Raw genomic sequence first — 23,818 nt, forward strand, 5'->3', positions numbered from 1 at the left:
CTTTTGAGCCTATGCATTCTTGCCCCTTAAGGTATTTGGTTATTAAAACAGTATTCCTGGTAGCTATAACATCTGCAAGGAGAGTGAGTGAGTTGCAGGCCTTATCGGTTAAACCCCCTTATATAACGTTTTATGGGGATAAGGTGGTGTTGAGGACCAAGGCTGCTTTCCTTCCGAAGGTTGTTTCACCCTTCCATTTGGCTCAGACAATCACTTTGTCCACGTTTTATCCTCCGCCTCATCCTTCAAAGGAGGAAGAAAGACTACATCGCCTGGACCCAAAAAGGGCGTTGAGCTTCTATATCGACAGAATGAAGGATATCAGGCTGGAGGATCAGCTGTTTGTCGGATACGTGGGCAAGAGGAGAGGAAAGGCAGTCCACAAGAGAACACTCTCCAGGTGGGTTGTTCTTTGCATTAAAATCTGTTACTCTTTGGCAAAGAAGGATCCGCCTGAGGGCATTAGAGCTCACTCCACCAGAGCTAAGTCGGCCTCTTCGGCCTTGGCCAGGGGTGTTCCTGTGGTTGACATCTGCAAGGCCGCAACTTGGTCGTCCCTTCACACTTTTGTGAAACATTACTGTTTGGACTCTGAGGTCAGAAGGGACGGTCATTTTGCACGGTCAGTGCTGCAGGATTTCTTGGTTTGACCATTTAGGCACCCACCGCCGGGCGTGGTACTGCTTTGGGACTCTATTCATTAGGTGAGGAATCCACAGGTAGTTGTATCCATCAGAAGAACGAGTTACTTACCTTCGGTAACGACTTTTCTGGTGGATACATTAGCTACCTGTGGATTCCTCACGGTCCCACCCGCCTCCCCGTTGCCTTTTTGGTCTCTCCAAGCAATCCTTGAGTGTGCTCCTTTTGGTCTTCAAAGTTGCAATACATTTTGCATGTATGATATTTGTATATATGTGTATATTTATATATAAATCTATATATATATTGGGTATATACATGATTCGTATGTATAAATATATTTATTTGTTTAAAAAAAAAAAAAAAAAAAAAGGTTATATTAAATCTACAGCTATTTTATTGCAATGTTGTGTGATTTACAATATTAAGAGATGTTGCTTTGCTCTTTCATTGCATTGGGTTATTATTATTATTCTCATGCACGTAAAAAATGTTGGTACTGTCATCGGCACGTCGGCGAGGACTTCTTATTGCCTGTATGACGTCAGACGGCGTCGCGTGGGCTAGAGTGACGTCCTCGTCGACGTGCAGAGACTAGTAAGAAGATTTCCGTCAAATGCTGGCGCCATGGGAGTATTCATTAGGTGAGGAATCCACAGGTAGCTAATGTATCCACCAGAAAAGTCGTTACCGAAGGTAAGTAACTCGTTCATCTAACCCGTTCACTTTCTACCTCCCTCACTCCTCCTATCTACCTATCTCTCCATCTCTCTATCCCACTATCCAACTCCCTCACTCTCCACCTCCTCCTATCTTCCTATCTCTCTATCTTTTTCCCTATCTATCGATTTCTCTACCTTTTCTCTCTACCTATTTCTCTATCTCTCCCCCCCTCCCGCCACCCCCTCTATTACCTATCTTCCTATCCCCTCACTCTACCTCTCACCCTCACCCACCTCTACAACCCCCCCTCCCCTATCTTCACAACCCTACACCTATCTTTCTCCCTAATCTCCTAAACCTCCTAACACTCTCCCCCCTCCACCCTTAAACCCCCCTCCCCCAGCTCTTCTCACTCTACCTGTCCCCCCCTCCCTCGCGCTTTCCCGCCGCGACCTCCTGCACGCCCCCGCCCCCCAGCTCCCATTCGCCCCCAGCTGACCCCTCCCCCCCCCTCCTACCTCATATGGCGGCCGCTGCGCGACAGTGGTAGCGACCCTTGACCCAAGGGTAGGTCGCTCCCCCTGCCGCTGCAGCTCCTCCAGGTTCCTGAGTTCCTGAGACCCACCTCACAGTAAGTACCCCCCACCTCCCAGCCCCTCGTTCTGCCCCGCGCTACTCACCCTCTCTCCTGCTCCTGCTTCTTTTTCTCTTTTCTTCTTCTCTGTTCTTCCTCCTCTCTCCTCGTCTGTATTCTTCTTCTGTACTTCTCTTCTCCCCGTCTTCTCTCCTCTTCTCTTCTTCCTCATCTTCTGCTGTGGTCTTCTGCACTCTGTCTCTTCGTTTTTTGTATCTTCCTCCGTGTTCTTCTGTGTTCTTCTGTGTTCCTCTGTCTTCTTCTGTGTTCCTCTGTCTTCTTCTGTCTTCCTCTGTGTTCTTCTGCCTTCCTCGGTGTTCTTCTGCCTTCCTCGGTGTTCTTCTGTCTTCCTCGGTGTTCTTCTGTCTTCCTCGGTGTTCTCCTTTCTTCCTCTGTGTTCTTCTGTCTTCCTCTGTGTTCTTCTGTATTCTTCTCTGTTCTTCTGTATTCTTCTCTGTTCTTCTGTCTTCCTCGGTGTTCTTCTGTATTCCTCTCTGTTCTTCTGTGTTCTTCTGTGGGTCTTCAGTCCTTCCGGTCTTCAGTCCTTCCGGTCTTCGGTTCTTCTTTTCTTCTGTTCTTCTGTTCTTCTTGTCTTCTTGTCTTCTGCCTTCGGCTCTTCTGCCTCCTCCGTCCTCTTCTCCCCGCGCCTGCCCTACTGCTCCTGCCTCATCCCCCTCCCCCACTCGCATCCCCCATCTATCTCCCCTATCTAACCCGTTCACTTTCTACCTCCCTCACTCCTCCTATCTACCTATCTCTCCATCTCTCTATCCCACTATCCAACTCCCTCACTCTCCACCTCCTCCTATCTTCCTATCTCTCTATCTTTTTCCCTATCTATCGATTTCTCTATCTACCTTTTCTCTCTACCTATTTCTCTATCTCTCCCCCCCTCCCGCCACCCCCTCTATTACCTATCTTCCTATCCCCTCACTCTACCTCTCACCCTCACCCACCTCTACAACCCCCCCTCCCCTATCTTCACAACCCTACACCTATCTTTCTCCCTAATCTCCTAAACCTCCTAACACTCTCCCCCCTCCACCCTTAAACCCCCCTCCCCCAGCTCTTCTCACTCTACCTGTCCCCCCCTCCCTCGTGCTTTCCCGCCGCGACCTCCTGCACCCCCCCGCCCCCCAGCTCCCATTCGCCCCCAGCTGACCCCTCCCCGCCCCCTCCTACCTCATATGGCGGCCGCTGCGCATCCGCGCAGCGGGTGCGCCGCTGGCGCGCCGGAGGCGCACCAGAGGCAAGCCCGTCTGCGCCAGTCCGCGCCTGGCCCGCGCCCAGCGCCACGACCCCTGGTCCCCAGCTCTCCCAAGCCCCGCTGATCCGCTACGACCCCACCACCCTCCATGCCCTCAACCCAGGACGCTCCAACACCTGCTTCCAAGCTCACCCCAAACGCACCCATGGACCCTTCGCCTGCAACTCCTGCAAACGCATCTTCCACCACGCAACAACTACGACCACAAGCCCACGCGCCATCAACCACCTCAAGTGCATCCTAGTCAACGCTCGCTCCGTTCACAAACACGCCGTTGAACTCTGGGACCTCCTAGACTCCACAGCACCGGACGTCGCCTTCATCACGGAGACCTGGATGAACGCCTCCTCTGCTCCAGACATCGCCACCGCCATCCCCGAAGGCTACAAAATCTCCAGGAAAGACCGCACCAACCAAGTAGGAGGAGGTATCGCCATCGTCTTCAAAGACTCCATCAGCGTCACCACCTCCACTGAAGACTCCCCTCTCGCCGCTGAACACCTGCATTTTCAGATTTGCACCGACCCGAGGACCACCCTCAGAGGATCCCTCGTCTACCGTCCTCCCGGACCTCGCGCCCCTTTCAGCGACGCCATCGCCGACTTCATCTCCCCGCACGCCCTCGCCTCACCGGACTACATCCTCCTAGGCGACCTCAACTTCCATCTGGAACAAAACAACGACCCCAACACCACCATCCTGCTCGACAACCTCGCCAACCTCGGCCTTAAACAACTGGTGAACACTGCCACCCACATCGCCGGACACACACTCGACCCTATCTTCTCCGCCAGCAAACACGTCTTCTTCAGCCACGCCTCCGCCCTACATTGGACCGACCACAGCTGCGTCCACTTCACATTCCGACGCGAGACCCGCCACCTCCGCACTCAACCCATCCCTCGCCGACAGTGGAACAAGATCCCTGAAGAGCAACTCTTCTCCGCACTCGCCGCCAACCAACCCACCCTCACTACCGACCCCAACGACGCAGCCCTCAACCTCACAAACTGGATCTCCAACTGCGCAGACAACCTTGCTCCCCTCAAACGCTCGCAGCGACAGAACAACACCAAGAAACCCCTCTGGTTCTCTGACACCCTCAAAGAATCAAAGAAAACTTGTCGCGCACTTGAGAAAGCCTGGCGCAAGGACCGCACCGCTGACCACATGACCGCCCTCAAGAACGCTACCCGCGAACACCACCACCTGATCCGCGCTGCCAAAAGGAATTTTTTCACCGACAGACTGGACAAAAACAGCCACAACAGCAGAGAACTCTTCAGCATCATCAAGGAGTTCTCCAATCCCAACGCCAACGCCGTCACGCCCTCACAGGATCTATGCGAATCCCTCGCCACTTTCTTCCATCGCAAGATCAGCGACCTCCACGACAGCTTCGGACACCAGACCCAACCAAACACCACAGAACCCACATCCCCGACCATCCCCCTCAACAACTGGACCCACATCAGCACGGAAGAAACCAAATCCATCATGAACTCTATCCACTCCGGCGCCCCTTCGGACCCCTGCCCGCACTTCATCTTTAACAAAGCCGACGACATCATCGCCCCGCACCTCCAGACCATCATCAACTCTTCTTTTTCTTCTGCTACCTTCCCCGAATGCTGGAAACACGCCGAAGTCAACGCCCTACTAAAGAAACCTACGGCTGACCCGAGCGACCTGAAAAACTTCCGCCCCATCTCCCTTCTGCCTTTCCCAGCCAAAGTAATAGAGAAGACCGTCAACAAACAGCTGACCACCTTCCTGGAAGACAACAACCTGCTTGACCCCTCACAGACCGGATTCCGAACCAACCACAGCACTGAAACCGCCCTCATCTCAGTCACAGACGACATCAGAACCCTGATGGACAACGGTGAAACAGTCGCCCTCATTCTTCTTGACCTCTCGGCTGCCTTTGACACCGTCTGTCACCGCACCCTAATCACCCGCCTCTGCTCCACCGGGATCCAAGACCAGGCCCTGGACTGGATCGCCTCCTTCCTCGCAAACCTCTCCCAAAGAGTCTACCTCCCTCCGTTTCGCTCAGAACCCACTGAGATCATCTGCGGCGTACCTCAAGGCTCATCACTCAGCCCGACACTCTTCAATGTCTACATGAGCCCCCTCGCCAACATCGTACGCAAGCACGACATCATCATCACCTCCTATGCCGACGACACCCAACTTATACTCTCCCTCACCAAGGACCCCGCCAGCGCCAAGACCAACCTACAAGAGGGTATGAAGGACGTCGCAGATTGGATGAGGCTCAGCCGCCTAAAGCTGAACTCTGAAAAAACTGAAGTCCTCATCCTCGGCAACACCCCGTCCGCCTGGGACGACTCCTGGTGGCCCACGGCCCTCGGCACCGCACCGACCCCCGCAGACCACGCCCGCAACCTCGGCTTCATCTTGGACCCTCTTCTCACCATGACCAAGCAAGTCAACGCCGTGTCCTCCGCCTGCTTCCTCACCCTCCGCATGCTCCGCAAGATCTTCCGCTGGATCCCCGCCGACACCAGAAAAACCGTGACCCACGCCCTCGTCACGAGCCGCCTGGACTACGGCAACACCCTCTACGCCGGGACCACAGCCAAACTCCAAAATCGCCTACAACGCATTCAAAACGCCTCGGCCCGCCTCATCCTCGACGTACCCCGCAGCAGCCACATCTCCGCACACCTGAGACACCTGCATTGGCTCCCAGTCAGCAAAAGGATCACCTTCCGACTTCTCACCCACGCACACAAAGCCCTCCACGACAAGGGACCGGAATACCTCAACAGACGCCTCAACTTCTACGTCCCCACCCGCCCCCTCCGCTCCTCTGGCCTCGCACTCGCCGCCGTCCCTCGCATCCGACGCTCCACGGCGGGTGGGAGATCTTTCTCCTTCCTGGCGGCTAAGACCTGGAACTCCCTCCCCACCAGCCTCAGGACCACCCAGGACCACTCCGCTTTCCGGAGACTCCTAAAGACCTGGCTGTTCGAGCAGCGATAACCACCCCCTTTGTCCCTAGCGCCTTGAGACCCGCACGGGTGAGTAGCGCGCTTTATAAATGCTAATGATTTGATTTGATTTGATTTGAAGAAAAGAACAAACAGGGTCATGGTCCCTTGTGAGTCAGCACACTGAAAAATAGAAAAATGCATTTAATATGAGAGCCAAACAGCTAAGCTGCAGCTCATGCTAACTTAAAGCCTATGAGGTTTTCAATACAGATTTAATAACGCAAATGTTAATATAAGCTCATTTGAACGTAACATGCATTTTGATCATCATTATTAGTTTGCGTATACATTGGTGGCCACTTTTCGTGGTCACAATTCAACCGCACGTCTAAGCAAAATTGTTATTACTATAGTTTCTATGCGGCAGTATAACACCTTAATTCATAAACATTTCATGTTAATATAGATTATATAAGCTATGCTCTCTCAAATCCAACCCACCCCGCTCCAGTCCACTCCAATACACCCCATGGTAGTCCAGTCTAAACCACTTCACCCAAATTCACCCCACCCCAAAAAAAAACAATCCAATTCTCCCCTTTTCAGTCCAATCAACCCACCCCAATCCAATCTAATCACAGCACTCCATTCACCCTACTCCATCCAACTGACCCCACCCTACTCTACTCCAATCCAATTCTACTCCAATCCATCCCTCTATCTCAGTCAACTTCAACCCACTTCATCCTATTCCACCCCTTGTCACAACACACTCTGCCACTGAACCATTGAACTCTACTCTCCTCCACTCAACGGCACTCTACTCCCCCACTCCACAACACTCTACTCCCCCATTGCACTCTACAGTACTCCACGCCACTAACTTTAGCCATGCTGAACAGCAACGACACTGATGTACACCATGGCAAAGACACATTGCCAGAGCCAATAACTTTTGTATAGGTGAGGCCTATTGGCTTTGCCAATGCTTGATTTTTCTTAAGACTGGTACTTAGTCCTTGAGTCCTAAAATATCCTCCACAACATTGTTGTTGATATTGTTGCAGCCAATGGGATATTATCTTTTGATCTCTCGGCTCCGCGTTTCCTTCGCATTGTGTAATATACGTATATTTTGAACCTTAATTACTCCAAATCTACTAAACCTGATTTACGCCATACCACATAAAGCACATTTCCTGGATCAAAATCTCCCTTCCTGCCAAATGAGGTGTAATTATATTTAGCAGTTTTTGCAGTATTGCTGTTCAATTTTCCTATAGAAAATTGAGTGGAGAAAAATCATCTTTGAACTTGTATTTCATACTGCATAATATTTTTGGCCATCGTTAGCTATATAAGGGGTTTGGGATGTACAGAGATACATATTTCACAGATCTCTACACTGATCATGTAATCTGTGTAGTGATGTATTATTTACTAAACTGAGGCTATTTGATACATTGTAGTCAAATGTTAGTAAGTTGTATTTAGAAACAGAGGTTGAGACCAGTAATCTAAAAGTCTGTGGATATCGAGGTTGTAAATTGTGAATTACTAGATAAGCTGAGCCAATAAAAGGCCCACAGCTACTCTCCTGGAATGCAAACAACAGCAGTTATACTGTTAGCATGGTTGTCTCATAGCACCCAATGATATAAATTACTTTTAAGATTGTTAAAAATCTCTTACTAGTTTTACAGGCATTATAAAATGTTTCAGAATAAAAATGAAAAAAAAATCAAAATTCTTACAACTCACAATCTGATCTTTACTACATATAGGGAAGCATATTCACTCTCTCCTATGCGCAAGACCAGAGGCTTGATAAAAGTAAGGGATGCTCGTGAAGACCATTTTACCACATTTTGGTGGCCAACAATTGACATTTTGATGTAGGCAACTAAATACTTGAGTTATAGTTCGTATATTAACTGAACCTAAACCTTACCTTTCTTTTAGTGTAATAAAGGTTGGTATCTTGAGGAATAGGCTATCTCTCTCTCTGTCTCTCTCTCTCTCTCTCTCTCTCTCGATTCACACCTTATTTTCCTTTAGTACACCTATTTAACAGCTACAAAAATATGTAGGTAAACCCAGAGGATAAATATTTCTCTTAAGAATACCCTTCTCAGTGTTATTAGAAGTGTAGTTTACGATTCGTTTATACTTCTGTCATTATTCAGTACCACTGTATTTGCCTATGTTATCTGCAATAAGTTCAGTATGCATTATTGGAATATTGGACTTCTGAGGACTCCATTGAAGAACAATGGAGTATCTCCGGTCTCATAATGGATGGTATAAGCCTTCTGCTCCCGCATTCCAATATTTGTCTTTTTATTTTGCCCTTTTCAATATAGAACATTCTACCTTAAGTGGGTGGAATATCCTAATAGCCTTATAGCCCTTCTGCCTCTGGCTCTAGCTGTTGGTAAAGTCCATCTCCCTCATTTTAATGCCCCTATAATTGGGGTTCACAGAATTTATCAACTGGTATAGCTCTCTGCTTTGGGATATTAAAACACTCCACTGGCGCTGATTCTTTGAACCAGAAAATGGCACTTACAAATGCAAACTAATTTTGCTTACATTAGTGATGCTCTGTTCACAAATCAAAATAGAACTACAGTTTAGGTGTGTGTTCTGCATGCATTGTAGGTTACGTTTGTGTAATTAACTCATTCTTACTTTAAGAAAACGCATGAAAGAGTGGGGCAACTCCAAAGAGTTACCAATGTAATTGATGACTTACTCTCTCAAAGAAGTAAATCCCTGTGGGTTAAAGATTTACAGGGTTAGATGCTGTGTTTAGTTTACCCAAGTTATTTCCAGTCAAACCTGGTGTAGGTTAAGCAAGTTATAAGAGTGAGGTGGTTCCTTTTGTTAGTTTTTGTTAAGCAAGGTTTGCTCTCCCGTCTAAAATGTCCTCTTTATTAAGTGGAGGTAGAAATGTTTTACCTTTTCCAGTTTAATTAGTGATATGTTTTTCGAATGTAGAAAACGGTAAAGGTTTAAATAATTCTCTGCGTTTACTCAATCAATCACCTGTTAAGTGTGCTACTCACCCATTAGGGTCTCAAGGTGCTTGGGGGAGGGGGGTTGCTACGGCTCGAATAGCCAGGTGTTGAGTCGTTTCCTGAAGGTCAGGAATTCCTGGGTCAGGCGTAGGTTGACGGGGAGGGAGTTCCAGGTTCTAGCGGCAAGGTGGGAGAAGGATCTGCCGCCGGATGTGGTACAATGGATGCAGGGATGGTGGTGAGGGCGAGGCTGGCGGAGCGGAGCTGGCGGGTGTGTACGTGGAACTGAGACTCTCGTTGGTGTAGGCAGGGCCTGCGTCGTGGAGAGTCTAGTGAGCGTGGATGAGGAGTCTGAAGGCGATCCTCCTGTTGACGTGGAGCCAGTGTAGGTCTCTGAGGTGGGCTGAGATGTGTTTGTGGCGTGTGACATTGAGGATGAGGCGTGCGGAGGCGTTGTGAATACGTTGAAGTTTCCTCTGGAGCTTGGCCGTTATTCCCGCATAGAGTGCGTTGCCGTAGTCCAGTCTGCTGCTGACGAGGGCGTGGGTGACTGTTCTTCTGGTTTCGATGGGGATTCATCTGAATGTCTTGCAAAGCATGCAGAGAGTGTTGAAACATGAGGATGAGACGGCGTTGACTGCTGGATCATGGTGAGTGATGAGTCTAGTATGAAGCTGAGGTTGCGTTCGTGGGTGGTGGGAGTTGGTTCAGTTCCAAGGGTGGCTGGCCACCAGGAGTCATCCCATGCTTAGGATCTCAGTCTTATCCAAGTTCAGTTTGAGGCGGCTTAATCTCCATCCAGTTGGCTTTGCCATGCAGTCTGTTGTGGAGATTGATCTTAGCGGTGGCGGGGTCCTTGGTGAGTGAGAGGATCAGTTGGGTGTCGTCTGCGTAGGAGACGATGTTGAGGCCGTGAGATCGGACGATGTTGGCGAGTGGTGCCATGTAGAGTTTGAAAAGGGTAGGGCTGCGAGAGGATCCTTGGGGGACTCTGCAGATGGTCTTGGTGGCTTTTGACAGGAATGGAGGGAGGCGGACTCTCTAAGTTCTACCAGAGAGAAAGGATGTGATCCAATCCAGGGCTTGTGGTGGATCCCGGCGTCGTGAAGGCGTGTACGGAGGGTGTGGTGACAGACGGTATTGAAGGCTGCCGAGAGGTCAAGGAGGATGAGGGCTGCGGTTTCACCTTTGTCGAGCATGATCCTGATGTCAGTTGCGGCGATGAGAACGGTCTCGGTGCTGTGGTTCTTGCAGAAGCCAAATTGGGAAATGTCTAGCGTGCTGTTGTCCTCGAGGAAGCGGGATAGTTGGCTGTTGACTAGCTTCTCGATGACCTTCGCTGGGACTCAGATTTTAAAACTGGGGAAACGTTCCTGACTTGGGGGGGAAAACATGAAAGCCCACATTGTTGTCTTGTCCTTGGGTGAGTTACCTTCTCTGGACTTGTGGCATTGTGTGTGGCCACTTTTTTCCTTGAATCGCATGCTATTTAACCAGCGGGCGCAGTGCAATGGAATGTTTGTGAAATAACGAATGAGTAAATGTGTACATTGTGATCAACGAGTGAAGTCTGTAGCTCACATTCCTTTTCATCTTTTTTAAACTTCTCCAGTGTAATTTCATTATGCACGTCTCCATACCTATATCAAAATTAACTGGGATTTATTTACTGCTTGTTGCCTCTTAATAACATATTTCCGTTCATTGGAAAAAAACAAACCAGTAAGCTGGAGAAATGAAGTAAATTAAATACTACTTATAACTGGGAAGTTGATAAAAATGTATTTATATAGCAAGTTAACAGATTAATTTATCATCAGCTGTGGGTAATTCTTTGCAGTTTCACACATATTGCATTACCACAAGCATCTCAACATCAGATTGCCATTTGCTGAACGTGGGTGGTGTGCTTTTTGCTATTAACATATGGCAGGATGAGGAACACAGCTCTATTTTTAAATGATTTCAGGTTTAGACATTCATTATTTTTGCTTACCGCTCTTTTGCAAAAGGATCCAAATACATACAATGCTAGAATTGATTTGTAGTTAAAAAAATCAAAAACGACTAAACTCCAGCATTTAGATGAAGGAGTGGAATCTCCAAGGCTAGGACTCACTCTCATGATTATAATGTTGTGTCCATTATGAAGTATAGGAATGAAAATAACAGTATCTCTTTGATGTTCAGTTTGCACAGTGTAGGAAGTGCAACGTGTGTCCAAGGCAGCTAAATTTCTTGCATATTTTCAGGGTATCCAGTGGCAGTCACTGATTTATATTTATATTTATTCTTCTTACATTTATCTCCTGTGGATAGCTGAAAAGTCCAGCAAGAATCACCTCCTTCTGAACCTACCTTGGGACCCCCAGTGTAGACCATCTAAAAAGTCTTAATGCACCTTTGAATTTGGTGAAAGTGAGTGTCAAAGATCACTGAAGCGGCTTAACGGTTTTTCTGAAATTTGCCCGACAATGTTCTATATTTTGATACATTTAAACAATCTAAAAAAATGCAGTGTCTTGCTAGTCCTATTTGACACTGACGCAGGAGAGCGTAATACTGTATTTCTTAATCTGTGTGGTATAATTGAAAAAATTTTGCTCTTCCCATGGCCCACCTTGCCATCCCCTGACCTTCCAAAACAGGGACTGCACTTTGGAACAATATCAAACTTTCATAAGGAATATGTTACCACTTCTGCAAAATTCCATAGTCCTCAGCTTCAATACATTTAAGAGCTGGGTAATTTACCAAATATATAGAAGAGACTTTAATACATATAGTATTGTGGCACGAGTTTCTAAGGTGGGTAGACCGGTCAGGGGGGATAAATATTTGGCTAAAATCATCCTTAGACTGTTCTATTAAGAAAGGGGACATCTAGAAGTGCCCACCGTAAGAAATCTTTGACACTGAAAATCCTGGATAGCATTGTAAATGCTTATTGTGAATAGCACCATGTGAGGATGATGGGAGACTTAAACACTTGCTTTGAGCCCTATGATCCTATGACAGAATTGATTGGAGAAGATGAGATTTGAGGAACACCTTCTATACTTAAACCCAGGAGAAAGATGATGAGTGTAGCTGAATTAAACATAGTAGAGTTTGTAGTGACCTATGGCCTAGGAGCCTCAATGGTCGCTACCTATCTGACCAATGCGCAAAGCCAACTTCTAGAACAGGCAATTGTGCAGGCAATATCTATCATATCCTGATCGATCTTCGAATCTGACACAAAATGGCAGATATGAAGGTCACTGAAAGAATAGAAAGTGACCATGATCCTCTCTTGCCTGAACTGTAGGGGTCTCAATGAGACCTGACATGTTGTGATGTATTTTCCACTGAGAATCCACAGAGGATATTCCAATCACAAGAGGCGTTCACCAGGTCTGTATTCTGGCACCTACCCTCTTATTGCTGTTCATTAATGGTTGCATCACATATCTAATATATTGTTAAAATGACTCGCCAAAATTGGCTGAATTGAAGGTCCCAGAAATACTATTTGCCGCTGACACCCTTTTCCTTGCAAAAACACCAAAGGGCTTATGTTCCCTTTTGGAGATATTAAACCTTTTTTATTAAGGTGAATGGGTTGGAAATAAACAGAACCAAAACTAAATATATGGGATTTAATTCCCCCCCCCTCCCCAAAAACCAAAAGGTAGTGTAGGCTTGGTAGGAAAAGTTTTGGAGAGGGTAGCTGAGTGTGACTATTTAGGAGTGAGACTTACTGATGCCGCCAAGGTCCATAAAGACTACATGTTCATCAAGCAGCAAGACTGAACTTGTGATTGGTTGTACTCCAGTTGATATGCAAATGGACATAATCTCTATTTACTGTACTGAATAGGTCTGTCTTTTTCACTTGCACACTTAGTTTATCTGACTCCTTTCTCCTCTTTTCCTCGCTTTCCTTTATTTTACCCACCTACCCTCCTACTTTGTTTTCTCATCCTAGAGGCAGCTAGTCCCTCTATGTCCTTATCCCAGTCTAATACACATGTTTATTTTCTCTATAGTCGGTGTATTTTGAGAAATATCAATAAATAAAATGTTTGAAAAATTGTATTCAAACAAAGGAAACAAAGCAACTTAGTTGAAGTAAACACATGTCTGGAACAGGGCCACACATTGTAACAACCTTTGGGGGCATCATGGGCCACTGGTCTGGAAGGTTTAGATGGTCCAGCCCTTTCAATAAGAACTGCCACCATAAGGGTCTGCACACAGACATACGTAGTATTTCTTGGTGCTCAAGGATTCAAAGACAAAATATATGTTAGGAAGAAAATCAACACATTAGCCTTAAAGAGTTAAAATATGTATTCAAACTAGATAATTTAAACAATTGATTTGGATTGGGTGTGTTCTGCATGCTGTAATGATAGTATGGTCCTAGAGCAATTGTTTCTGATAAGACAGCCTTCTTGTTTAAACTTGATGAATATCTACAAATATAGTCCCACCTTGAACATATTCCTTTTTGTTCTTCTTCCATTGTTTGAGATTTCCTGATATCTACTGTCTGAGAGTGTACTGTTGCGTTCCCCTTAGGATGAGACTACTTAAACTACTTTATGTGACAGGCTAAATGATCCTACATCTAGCACTGAAATTGTGTTTCTCTTAGTGTGATGTTTTAATTTAATTTATAGTTTGATATTTTTGTTGCTTTTTAATTTTGATTCAGTACTATTAAGTTCAATGAGAGTGCTACTAAACTTTTCTTATATACATTTCCCATCTTCTGAGACATCTTTTTAGGTGAAATGTTAGTTTATGTATTTCGCCACACTTTGCCACATGTAATTCTGCAGTTAATGATTATTTTGGTTGAATGTATATATGTATTATGATGGTATCTTCCTATTTAAAAAGTACTTTTCTTAGAATCTGGAAAAAAAAAAAATCGAAGAAGAAAGAAAAAAGAAACTGTTACAGGTGGCTTCCTTGCAGGGAAAAGGGACATGTTCATTTAAACTGTATTGGATGTGTAAAGCTTTTCAAATCAGTTTCTGGTTCCTTCTCTAAATGTCAAGGCACACACTGGCTGTGAATAACAGAGTCACAGTAAAGCTAGTTAGTTTAGAAACCCTTAGCACTCTATTAATTGTTATGTTATATTTAAAAGTATCTCCTCTTGTGTATGTTGAATTGTATACATTGGATATATTTGGTTTCCCCTAATGCATAGTATAATGTCAAAGGTAGGTACCTCACTGGTAATAAAAGAAAAACTTTCCCATAGTTTTATAAGCATGCTCTGAAAGGCGTAATCAACCATAGCAAAACATCTATGAATAAGAAGTCTGTTTCAGGAATTTATATGACTCAAAGGAACGAACAATATTTATGTTTATGTGTGCAGTGGTGTTCTGGACAGTATAGAATATGTTAAAGTGGGGTTGGAAATAATTATTTTCTCTCTTTTTTTTTTTTTCTTAGCTTGTTAAGTTATGTATTGGCATGATTGACGCTGGCAAGGCTTTTTGCGCCGCCAACAAGCTATTTATGAATGGCATTCGGGACCTTGCACAGTATTCAAGCAAGGATGTGGTGATTGAGGTAAGACATGAATTGGAAAGTATTTTAAGTTTAAGGGAATTCTAGCTTGCTGGTAGCATCCAGCTTATGAAAATGAATCTGTTACACGTTATATATAAAGATGACATTTAGAATTAATACAAATGTATAAGCCATTAATTAAAGAACTATATATATATATATATATATATATATATATATATATATATATTTCTTCAACAGATGGACTGATAGCCATCTGACGGCTGCACCGATCCCATCAAGTATCTCCCAAATCTCGAAATCGATTAAATCCAATGCGCTCGTATTTAGTTCATGAATTTATTTTCTTATACAGGTAACACAGAGTCCTGAGTGTGATGTCTGTCAACGCGTTTCGGCAAAACGCCTTCTACTGGATATATATATAATAATTGTTTTGTTCATTATCGTCTTCGTAGTAGGAGAACGTGTTGAGGTTAAAATTTCTGTCTTTTCTGTAATTAAGAATGTGTATCATATGTATATAGCTTAGGATCCTTGAATTTTAGCATTTTGATCACTGTTATAGAATTTTCAATAACATGAAGAGTTATGTCAGTAATACAGAAATGGCACATACCAAGATGTATAAATAAACTGTAACAGTCAATTACTTGCAATGTAATTTATGTTGTATAATGCAAACAGATGTCACATAAGTTTAAAGTAGACCACCATTCCCCAATTTATGTACAGTAAAGAAATATATAAGTATCGCTATGCGTCTGCTTATCCGCTGTTAAGATTGATAATCCTAAGGGAGGTTTAGCAAAGCAGTTGACAAATATTAATTGGTAACCTCTGATATTTATGTGATCCCTGTGTGTGGGATAACTTGAATGACATAGTTTGCAGTTGTATGAGAAGACCCCTTGATCAGGTGCAGTATCCGGCCGGGACTATTCTAGGCTTTGCTCTAGACCAAGTTATACTGCTTGCCCTATCATTACATTTTTGGGGTTTTGAGCAGGTGAGTAGGAGGGGAATTAAGTGCAGCTATGTGCTGTATAAAGGATTGTATTATTGTGACCCCCTATATTTTCCGGTGGATCTGTTTCAATCAACTTCATTCCTCACAACCCTTGGTAACTTGAGAACCCTTTCCCAGGAAAGAAGTTACCGTATTATATATTTTAACATTGGTAACCTTGGTTTTTGATTGTGCTTCCCAAGTAACTGCTGTTGTAAAAGTGAGATTTGCAGCAAAACATTAAAAATAGGTGTAGTCTGTGTGTCAGGAAATGTTCACATTAATTTCTGTTTATTGCTTTAATACTGTATTAGAGCTTCCAGATGAATTTCAAAACTGTCTTTTAATAGTTCAAACAAAAAGGAGGCGGTATGACGCTTCTAAACAAGCAATCCTTCACACTCACAACTTTTGAATTTTTGTCATTGACCGCTTTTTCATGTACTAGTAGGAAAACATAGTCTCTCTTTTAGCTCTTCAGCTACACATGTAATCATTTAGGATACTGATTCTTCGCAACCCCTATTGGCAATGTTTTAGAATTTAAAGGGCACTGGCAGTTTTATCTTCAAATATTCCAGTATTAGATGATGATTATGATAATGCAATTTCTACTTTAGTGAAAAGTCCTTGGAAGAATAATCTTTAAATGTTACTACGACACATAATTGGTATACTGATTTACCATCAAAAATGCTTTTCTGCCTGTTAGATTTTCTGTGACCAATCCTAAGACACCAGCTTTTTGCTGGTCTCCTGTCTCCTTTCCTGATGACCTTGATGTATGTTTTGGATATTATTATGTTCATTTCAATATGGGAAATCCAGACTTTTTTAAACCTACAGGTATATATTAAACCTTCCTTTTATGAGAAAGAACCATCCTAGTTAACATTTCTTGCAAAACCCATTGTGGATTGTCCTGATGATGCATCAGTAAATATGGAACCTTTTTCCATCGGAGATCAATGTGCCATTGTTTGACATTTGTTAATAGTACTCTCCTACTGAGACTCAGTGTGCTAATCTGTTAATTTAGATAAAGGTGATTAACTGGACAATATAATGGCACATTTAAGTCACAGTTTTATGCCAGATATCGCAAAGTAGAATACATTTTGTACCAGTAAAAGATTTGTATTAGTCAAAATCCAAAAACAAATGCAAACGTGTTTTATGTTGATCACAAGAGAAAAAAATATCTCAGTCGAAAGGGCTCAATTCTGCTTCTTTTAAACTGTTGGACCAAAGTATTCATATTTTTACAGTATTACTCGACTGTCACCCTTGGCTAGATATTATTTGCTACGGAATCCAAACTAAAACCCTTAGGGTTCCTCTCCGATTACTCATTCTGTGCCAGCTTACATAAAGAACATGTGGCACAGCACACAGTTCTTTATCAATCTTTTCAAAGTATCTAACCCTTTTTATTAAGGACCATCTGACCATCGTTATTGATGTGATACTCGTTGCAAATATTGATTAGAAGTGCATCAGTCGGTTTCAGAAATTGCGTAAATCAGCCTAGGATGGAAGCTAGGGCTTACAAAACTATTCAAACCACTCCTGTACTCAGTCACTTCCACTGGCTTCCGGTTCAGTTTGTTGTCGTCTTCACAATCCCCTCCCTGACATTCTGTGCAGTACCTGGGAAAACATCAAATACTTTTAGATCAAGTCCACAAATCATTTCACCCAGCATGTCAGACCATAGGTGATGCTTCCTCCAAATGAAAGTGCCTCCATTTCAAACCCTTATAGTAACTGGCCCTACCAAAGGAAACTCTCTCCCTCAGTAGCTCTTTCTCCTATTTATCAGCATTTCTCTTTTCCAATTATAATGTACACATTTCTTTGTAGTATTTCGATACCCTGTAGTCCTTTGTCTCTATGCATGTTCCAGGAACATAAACATGGTTTTAGAGACGCATACACGTCATGTTTAATAGTTCTCTCTTTTGTGCTTTGATTCCAGATGATCCACTATCTGTAAACAAATGCTGTTAACATAGACCTAAAATAAGATAATACAAGTCCTGTGAAGAGAAACATGAATTTAGATTAAACTGTTGCCTGTCCTGCTGAAATAGCTCCCCTAACATGCCTTTCCTGCCTTTCATTACACCTTCTCCTTAAGTGTCAGTTTCTTCTGTGCAGCAACACAGGTCTTCTTTGGCTGTGGCAGTTCCATCACATCATGACCAGCTTTAAAAATCCACAGTGACCCTGTGTGTGAGAGAATAAACAATAAGGTGTTCACCATCGGTATATACTTTGGGGTGGGGTGGGAGGAGATAGAAGTTCTAACAATTTAAGGGAACAAATATACACAGTCACAAGCCATGTCTTGCAGCGAGTCAATTTCTGATTAGGCCTGAACTAAATTTTTGTTACACTGGCACAGATTTGCATAATTTCCACCAATACGCTTCTTGCACAAAATTTCTGAAATTATGCCATTGCATCATTTCACATAATTTCAAGTCTTTTTAAGGAAAAATCCTGTTGCGGGAGCAAAGGAAATAATATGTGAATGTTTGTTTTTCATGGAACTTGTGCTTTGTTTGTGCTTTTTTCTTTTCGTGCAGAATGTGTCCTCATGTCCAAAATGGTCATGAGGATGCATTTCACGCTAAAATATAACACTAAATACCAAATTGGCAGTTCGCATATGTTTCCCGAAATCTTGTGTAATTATGCAAAATGAAATTAAAGGAATTTCGAACATCTCTCTCTCTCTCTCTCTCTCTCTCTCTCTCTCTCTCTCTCTCTCTCTCTCTCTCTCTCTCTCTCTCTCTCTCTCTCTCTCTCTATATATATATATATATATATATATATATATATATATATATATATATATATATATATATATATATATATATATATATGAACATTAGTTTTCTGTAGTGGCCCGCACCTGAGATGAGCTTGCTTGTGGTTATTATGTGTTACTAATAACGTATTTTTCTTTCAATATCTAGCGATAATTTAACATTCAGTTTTCGTAAGTTTTGCCTAAGTTAAGTGCTTTTAGACATTGCAAAGTGACCTTTAAATATTAATATCAAATTAAATGCCTTCCTTCAAAAGTAAAACTAACGCGCTACGTGATTTGTCTAGGTGAATAGTGCCAGTATAAAATGAAAATAAATACTGCTAGAATTCCTGCTTTAAATTCCTGTTTATTTGAAAACATTACAAAAATTAATTGAAATATATCCTTTCTAACCAAATTACGTTTGGTAGGCGGCCCATCCAGACATACATTTTAGATTCCATTTAAAGCAATTGAGTTTGATCATTGTTGCAGGTCCTTTTCTTCCAAAGGCATAAGGTGCCCTTTCAGTCACTTAACAAGGGTTTTCAGAAGATTCTTGCTAGTGATATAAAGCACAGTGTGTTCTAAATGCGATTCATTGTGTACTCCAATGGAATATTCCTAAAAATTGACAGTATTTGCTTTACATTATTTCTTTTTCTTGTTATTTTTTGCAGTCTAGCTTGACAAAGTTCTCTGACAGCCTCCAAGAAATGATCAATTATCACACAGTAAGTTTGCTCAGATGTACAAAATAATGTATGTGTCTGTTACGGGTGCACCAGTCATTACTGATTGAGTAAAGCCACAAGTTTCAAGTGGGTAAAACAGAGGATCACAGGTCCTCAATGGCAATTAAATTTTGTGATACTGGGCTTTCCTGTAATTAAACTGTGTCTGTTATGTTGAATGCTAACTTGGGAAAATATAATGGTTGGGGTTTGCATAATAATGTCAAAATTGATTTATTTCTAGCTCTCTAGACTTGTGTGGTGGGGCTGGTTAAGGTCACCTGGGCAATCAGTGTTATTGTGGATCTCAAGTGGTTTTTTTGTTCCCGGAAAAACTGCCTGTCATTTGACGGTCACCAACTGGAGGCTTCTCTAGACAGTCACCCTAATTCTGTAATAGAGCAATAGCTTCAAAATGATGGTGGGATTGATTCCTGCCATACAGAAGCTATTACCCCTTTTGGAAATGGGGATCCATGAAGTCTTGATCATCACACTCCATGTTCCTTCTTTTACCTGACTCACTAAAACCAAGAAGAAAAGCTAATGTTGCATTTTCATAGCTCATTCATGCCAAGAGTGTGGCCTCCAAAGGCTATTCATTGTTTGTCACTTTGTGACAACACTTCACTTATGCCGGTTGGCCAAGGGTGCTATATGGACAGTGAGCATAAAGAAAAGGTCTCGGTGTTTGCAAAGTTTGTTGGTCACAGATTAAGGGCCTGATTATGACATTGGCGGTTGGAACAGCCGACTGCCAATGTAGCAGGCAGGAAGCCACAGTCATACCAGTGGCACCCCCCCCCCCCCACACACCCTATTACTATGTTACTGCGTGCTGACCGGTGGGAACATTGTAATACAACGTTCCCCCAGGCAGTTGGGCTGGAACAGTGCTACGGTACAGGACTTGGATCCCTTAAGGGTCCTATACTGTCGGGCACAGGGGGCCATGGGCAGTGCCCAACTGTGTGCCCCGGCACTGGTTTTCTGCAAGCCTTTTCATGGAGGGTTCCCAGTCATGAAAAGGCTGGTGGAATGTGGGTTGTAATCAGAGTTCAGCGCCGCCATGGCTGGTTAGAAGCCTGACTGCCGTCACCCCATCGGGATCTATGATCCTGGCGGGGATGGCGGTCTTTAAGCAGGTCCACCTGCTAAAGTTGTAATTGGGCAGTCAGACCGCCTGGAGTGTGGCGGTCCGACCTTCGGCATGGGTGTGGCGTCCTCGGACCGCCACACTTGTAATGAAGCCCTTAATGTTTTTCATGTCATTGCTTAATTTGTAAGGGAATAAGTACCGGGGTCCAAAGATTTACTTAAAAGCCCATGGGCAGTACTATTGACTGCTTGGAGGTGCTGAAGTCAAGCCTTCATAGTATTGATTCTACCTCATGGCTCTTTAATCCACTACCAGAGATTTCCCGCCTCTTTATCTTACTCTTGCCCTTTCCTGGTTTCTCGCATTGATTTCCCCGGTTTTCTTTCTCCTCCTTTCCCCACTTGTATGTTTCTCCCACTCTTGTTCTGGGTCAAAGTGTGGTGAGGAAAAACAAGTACTTATTCTGACAAATAAGTGCAGGTGGGCCTCACCTGCAACCCTTGGCTCAATTTAAGCACTGATTCAAGTGTTGTGTTTTGTTTTTGGAGCCCTCTGGAAAACTGGGTTTCTGGCAATGTTCGAACAGGTTTGCTTTGTTCGTGCCCTGATTGCATTTTGATTGGTCTTCTACTTTCATCAATGGAGCTAAACTCAATTTCAAACCAGATTTAACCTGAATTTGCAGCTGGCTGAGCCATAGTGCTGCTGTGTTGAGGCTGGTGAGCTAATTGAAAATTAAATTAGTCATCGCCCTGGGTGCATGTTTCCATTGCAGACACAGCCTCACTGGAGACCATTTCCTTTCCTATCAATAACATGTGCTTTAGCAACTCTCAGCCTCGTTATTAGTTAAAGGTGCAGTTGTGTACACTATCCAACTCTTTGGAGGAAACCATGGGCGTACCTCAGACACAAGAGCTTGACTCTCACTAAGTTCCTCTCTAAGTGCTTTAAGACAAAGCTTAAAACACAGATATTAAATAATACTGATAACAAAATATTGTTCAGAGTTAACCAAAGAACGCAGGCGAATAGAAATAGTCATTTGAGAAACGTTTTCTTTTATCATTATCGCATTGCTTAAATGCCAGAGCTGTGACCGGAAGTTTATATATTGTTTCCCATTTTTCATAAAACCTAAGATGTCAGAATCTGAGCTTGTGCTTCTTTCTTAACACTACTCTTAGTTCAGAGGTGGAAGGGCAGCTTCCTGGCCTGTCCGGCGCCTGTCATCACTTATGAGGTTATCTGCAAGTCGCGTCGCCTCAAACCTGGCAGCTAGGCCATGGACGTTTGTTGTGATCAGAGCGGGCTGGAGAAGCAAAACCAGTACTGGCAAAATTGCTCATACCAGCCCTCCCCCCTTCATCTCTTTGTGCAGTCTCTTTCCATCTATCCGCTCTGTCTTTCTCTTCCCTCCCTGATCCTCCTTCTCTTTCGTGAATCCTCCCTGTGCCTGCAGCAGTTCATCTCAGGGAGCTGGGGAAAGTGACAGGCTGCAGCAGCAGTCCTAGGCTTTTAAAACCGGCCCCATGGGCCCACCTAAGTGGGAAAATGCCCGATGCAATAAAAGGCTTGTCCTACCCTGGTTACGGTGACTGTATGAAACCCTGTAATGTTTTCAAAGGTGCCAAACACGCAAATACACTAAAATGTATTCAGTTGGATGTCTGAAATACATCCCTTTAGCTTTGCTTTTCACCTCAAATAACAAGGCATGTTTAACCTATCTCTCCTATCCCCATAGTAGCTACACCCTTAATATACACCACAGTGTCTTTGCAAGCAAGTTGTAATTTACATTCTCCAGATTGAAAGTGTCACATTTTAAAACTGTTCTTGTTACTTTAAGAGCTGACCTGTACTACCTGTACTCAGTGTGTGCTATGATCAAAATGACCATTAACAATTAGATTTTAAGTTCAACTTTTATGTGAAATGATAAAAACCTTATATTCATGTCGTTTTGTATTAGAAGATATTCTACTTCCATGCCTGTCACCAGTCATATTTTGCTTATTTATGACTCTCTCCATAATGTCATCAGTGGGGAAAATGTCTGTTAAAGAAAGAAAATAATAGTTGCACTAACCTGTGCCTCCAGTAACCACTCTAGTGACCTTTCTGGATTTTATTTTACTTAGAAGTAATTCAATATTTACAGCCACCTCAGTAGGAATATTTCTAAACATTTGGTTGAAACAATAGGTGGACACAGCTATTCTTTCTTTCAGCATTTTCATAAACAGAAACTTAGGTATCCGATAGTAGCCCATATTAATGCTGATTGTTTGCAAGTTCAGGCTAAATTATGTGGGAAATCATGGACTGAATGAATGGTAAACACATAGGCTACATCTCTAATTGTGTCCCTGCCTGGTCATGTGAGAGAGTCACAACACCTCTGTGGCATGCTATGCTAAATGAGTCTCTTGGCTTAGGCCTTAGGACATACAGGTGCCCCCATGGATCATAAGTGGTATTGTATCTTCCTTGAGTGTACTCTGTCCACACAGAAGACACTCGGTAGATAGTTTTGAATCCTTAATCAGCACTGTCATTAGGAGAATTGGCATGTAAGATCACATTTCTTCGATGTATCCAATAGTATTTTCAAAGTGCGCAAACAGATCTTCAGCAAACTTTAGCCATGTGCCTTATATTACATGTATGGACATATCTGCAAGTGCAGATATGCCTCAGTATGCCTTTGTGGATACTTAGACATAGTAAGTGATCAGGGAAGCCATTTTAAGTACATGTGCTGGACACTGGGCAATACGAGTTCCCCAGATACATGATGGCTTCACTGAAGATAGGGATGTCTGGTATCAAACATCTCGTATTGGTGAACCCACACTAATGCCAGTGTTTGATTTACTAATCCATGCTCCCAGATGACACCTTAGAGGTGCCACCTGCAACTCTACCCGCTTATGGTGTGCTCATTGACCAGTTTCTACCATCCTGAGACACTTTTCTGTTCTGGACCCCTAGGGTGAGAACTCTCTGTCCAGAACAAAAGCCTCTGGGAAGAGGGTGTCACACTCCCTTCTACCGGATTACCTGCTGATTAGCCTTCCTAAGGTGGCAAGCCTCAAAGGGCTGCCGCCTTTGAAATACAAATATGGCTCCCCTCAAAGGAGAGGAAGTCACCCCCATCCAGAGCCCATTTGACATCTGGACAGGTGGGAAAATAAGCTAGTCAGCCAGGAGTGCCGCCCCCAGGCTAGTACCACCCCTAAGGTGGGCTACTGCAAAGTGGGCACAATTTTTCAGAAGTAGCCATCTTGGTGATGGCATACTTAGGAATTCTGGAACAGAGTTATGACCACTTCCCAAGAACCTCCATAGAAGGGACTCTGAAGCCTCTGGAACTGCCAGAACCCAATACCTGAAGTCACCACTGCACCCGCCGGCTCTGACCTGAA

General features: G+C 43.8%; 1 protein-coding gene across 2 annotated transcripts in view; it reads left to right on the plus strand.

The window, feature by feature from the left end:
- Positions 1-23,818, plus strand: part of ACAP2 (ArfGAP with coiled-coil, ankyrin repeat and PH domains 2) — a 333,281-nt gene that overhangs the window by 114,735 nt on the left and 194,728 nt on the right. For both annotated transcript variants that reach the window (XM_069213160.1, XM_069213161.1), the window contains exons 3-4: positions 14,647-14,766; positions 19,235-19,288. In XM_069213160.1, coding sequence (XP_069069261.1) covers positions 14,647-14,766; positions 19,235-19,288 — 174 coding nt within the window. The remainder of the gene's footprint in view (positions 1-14,646; positions 14,767-19,234; positions 19,289-23,818) is intronic.

Source organism: Pleurodeles waltl, chromosome 11 (assembly GCF_031143425.1).
Source record: "Pleurodeles waltl isolate 20211129_DDA chromosome 11, aPleWal1.hap1.20221129, whole genome shotgun sequence".
Classification (NCBI taxonomy): Eukaryota; Metazoa; Chordata; class Amphibia; order Caudata; family Salamandridae; genus Pleurodeles; species Pleurodeles waltl.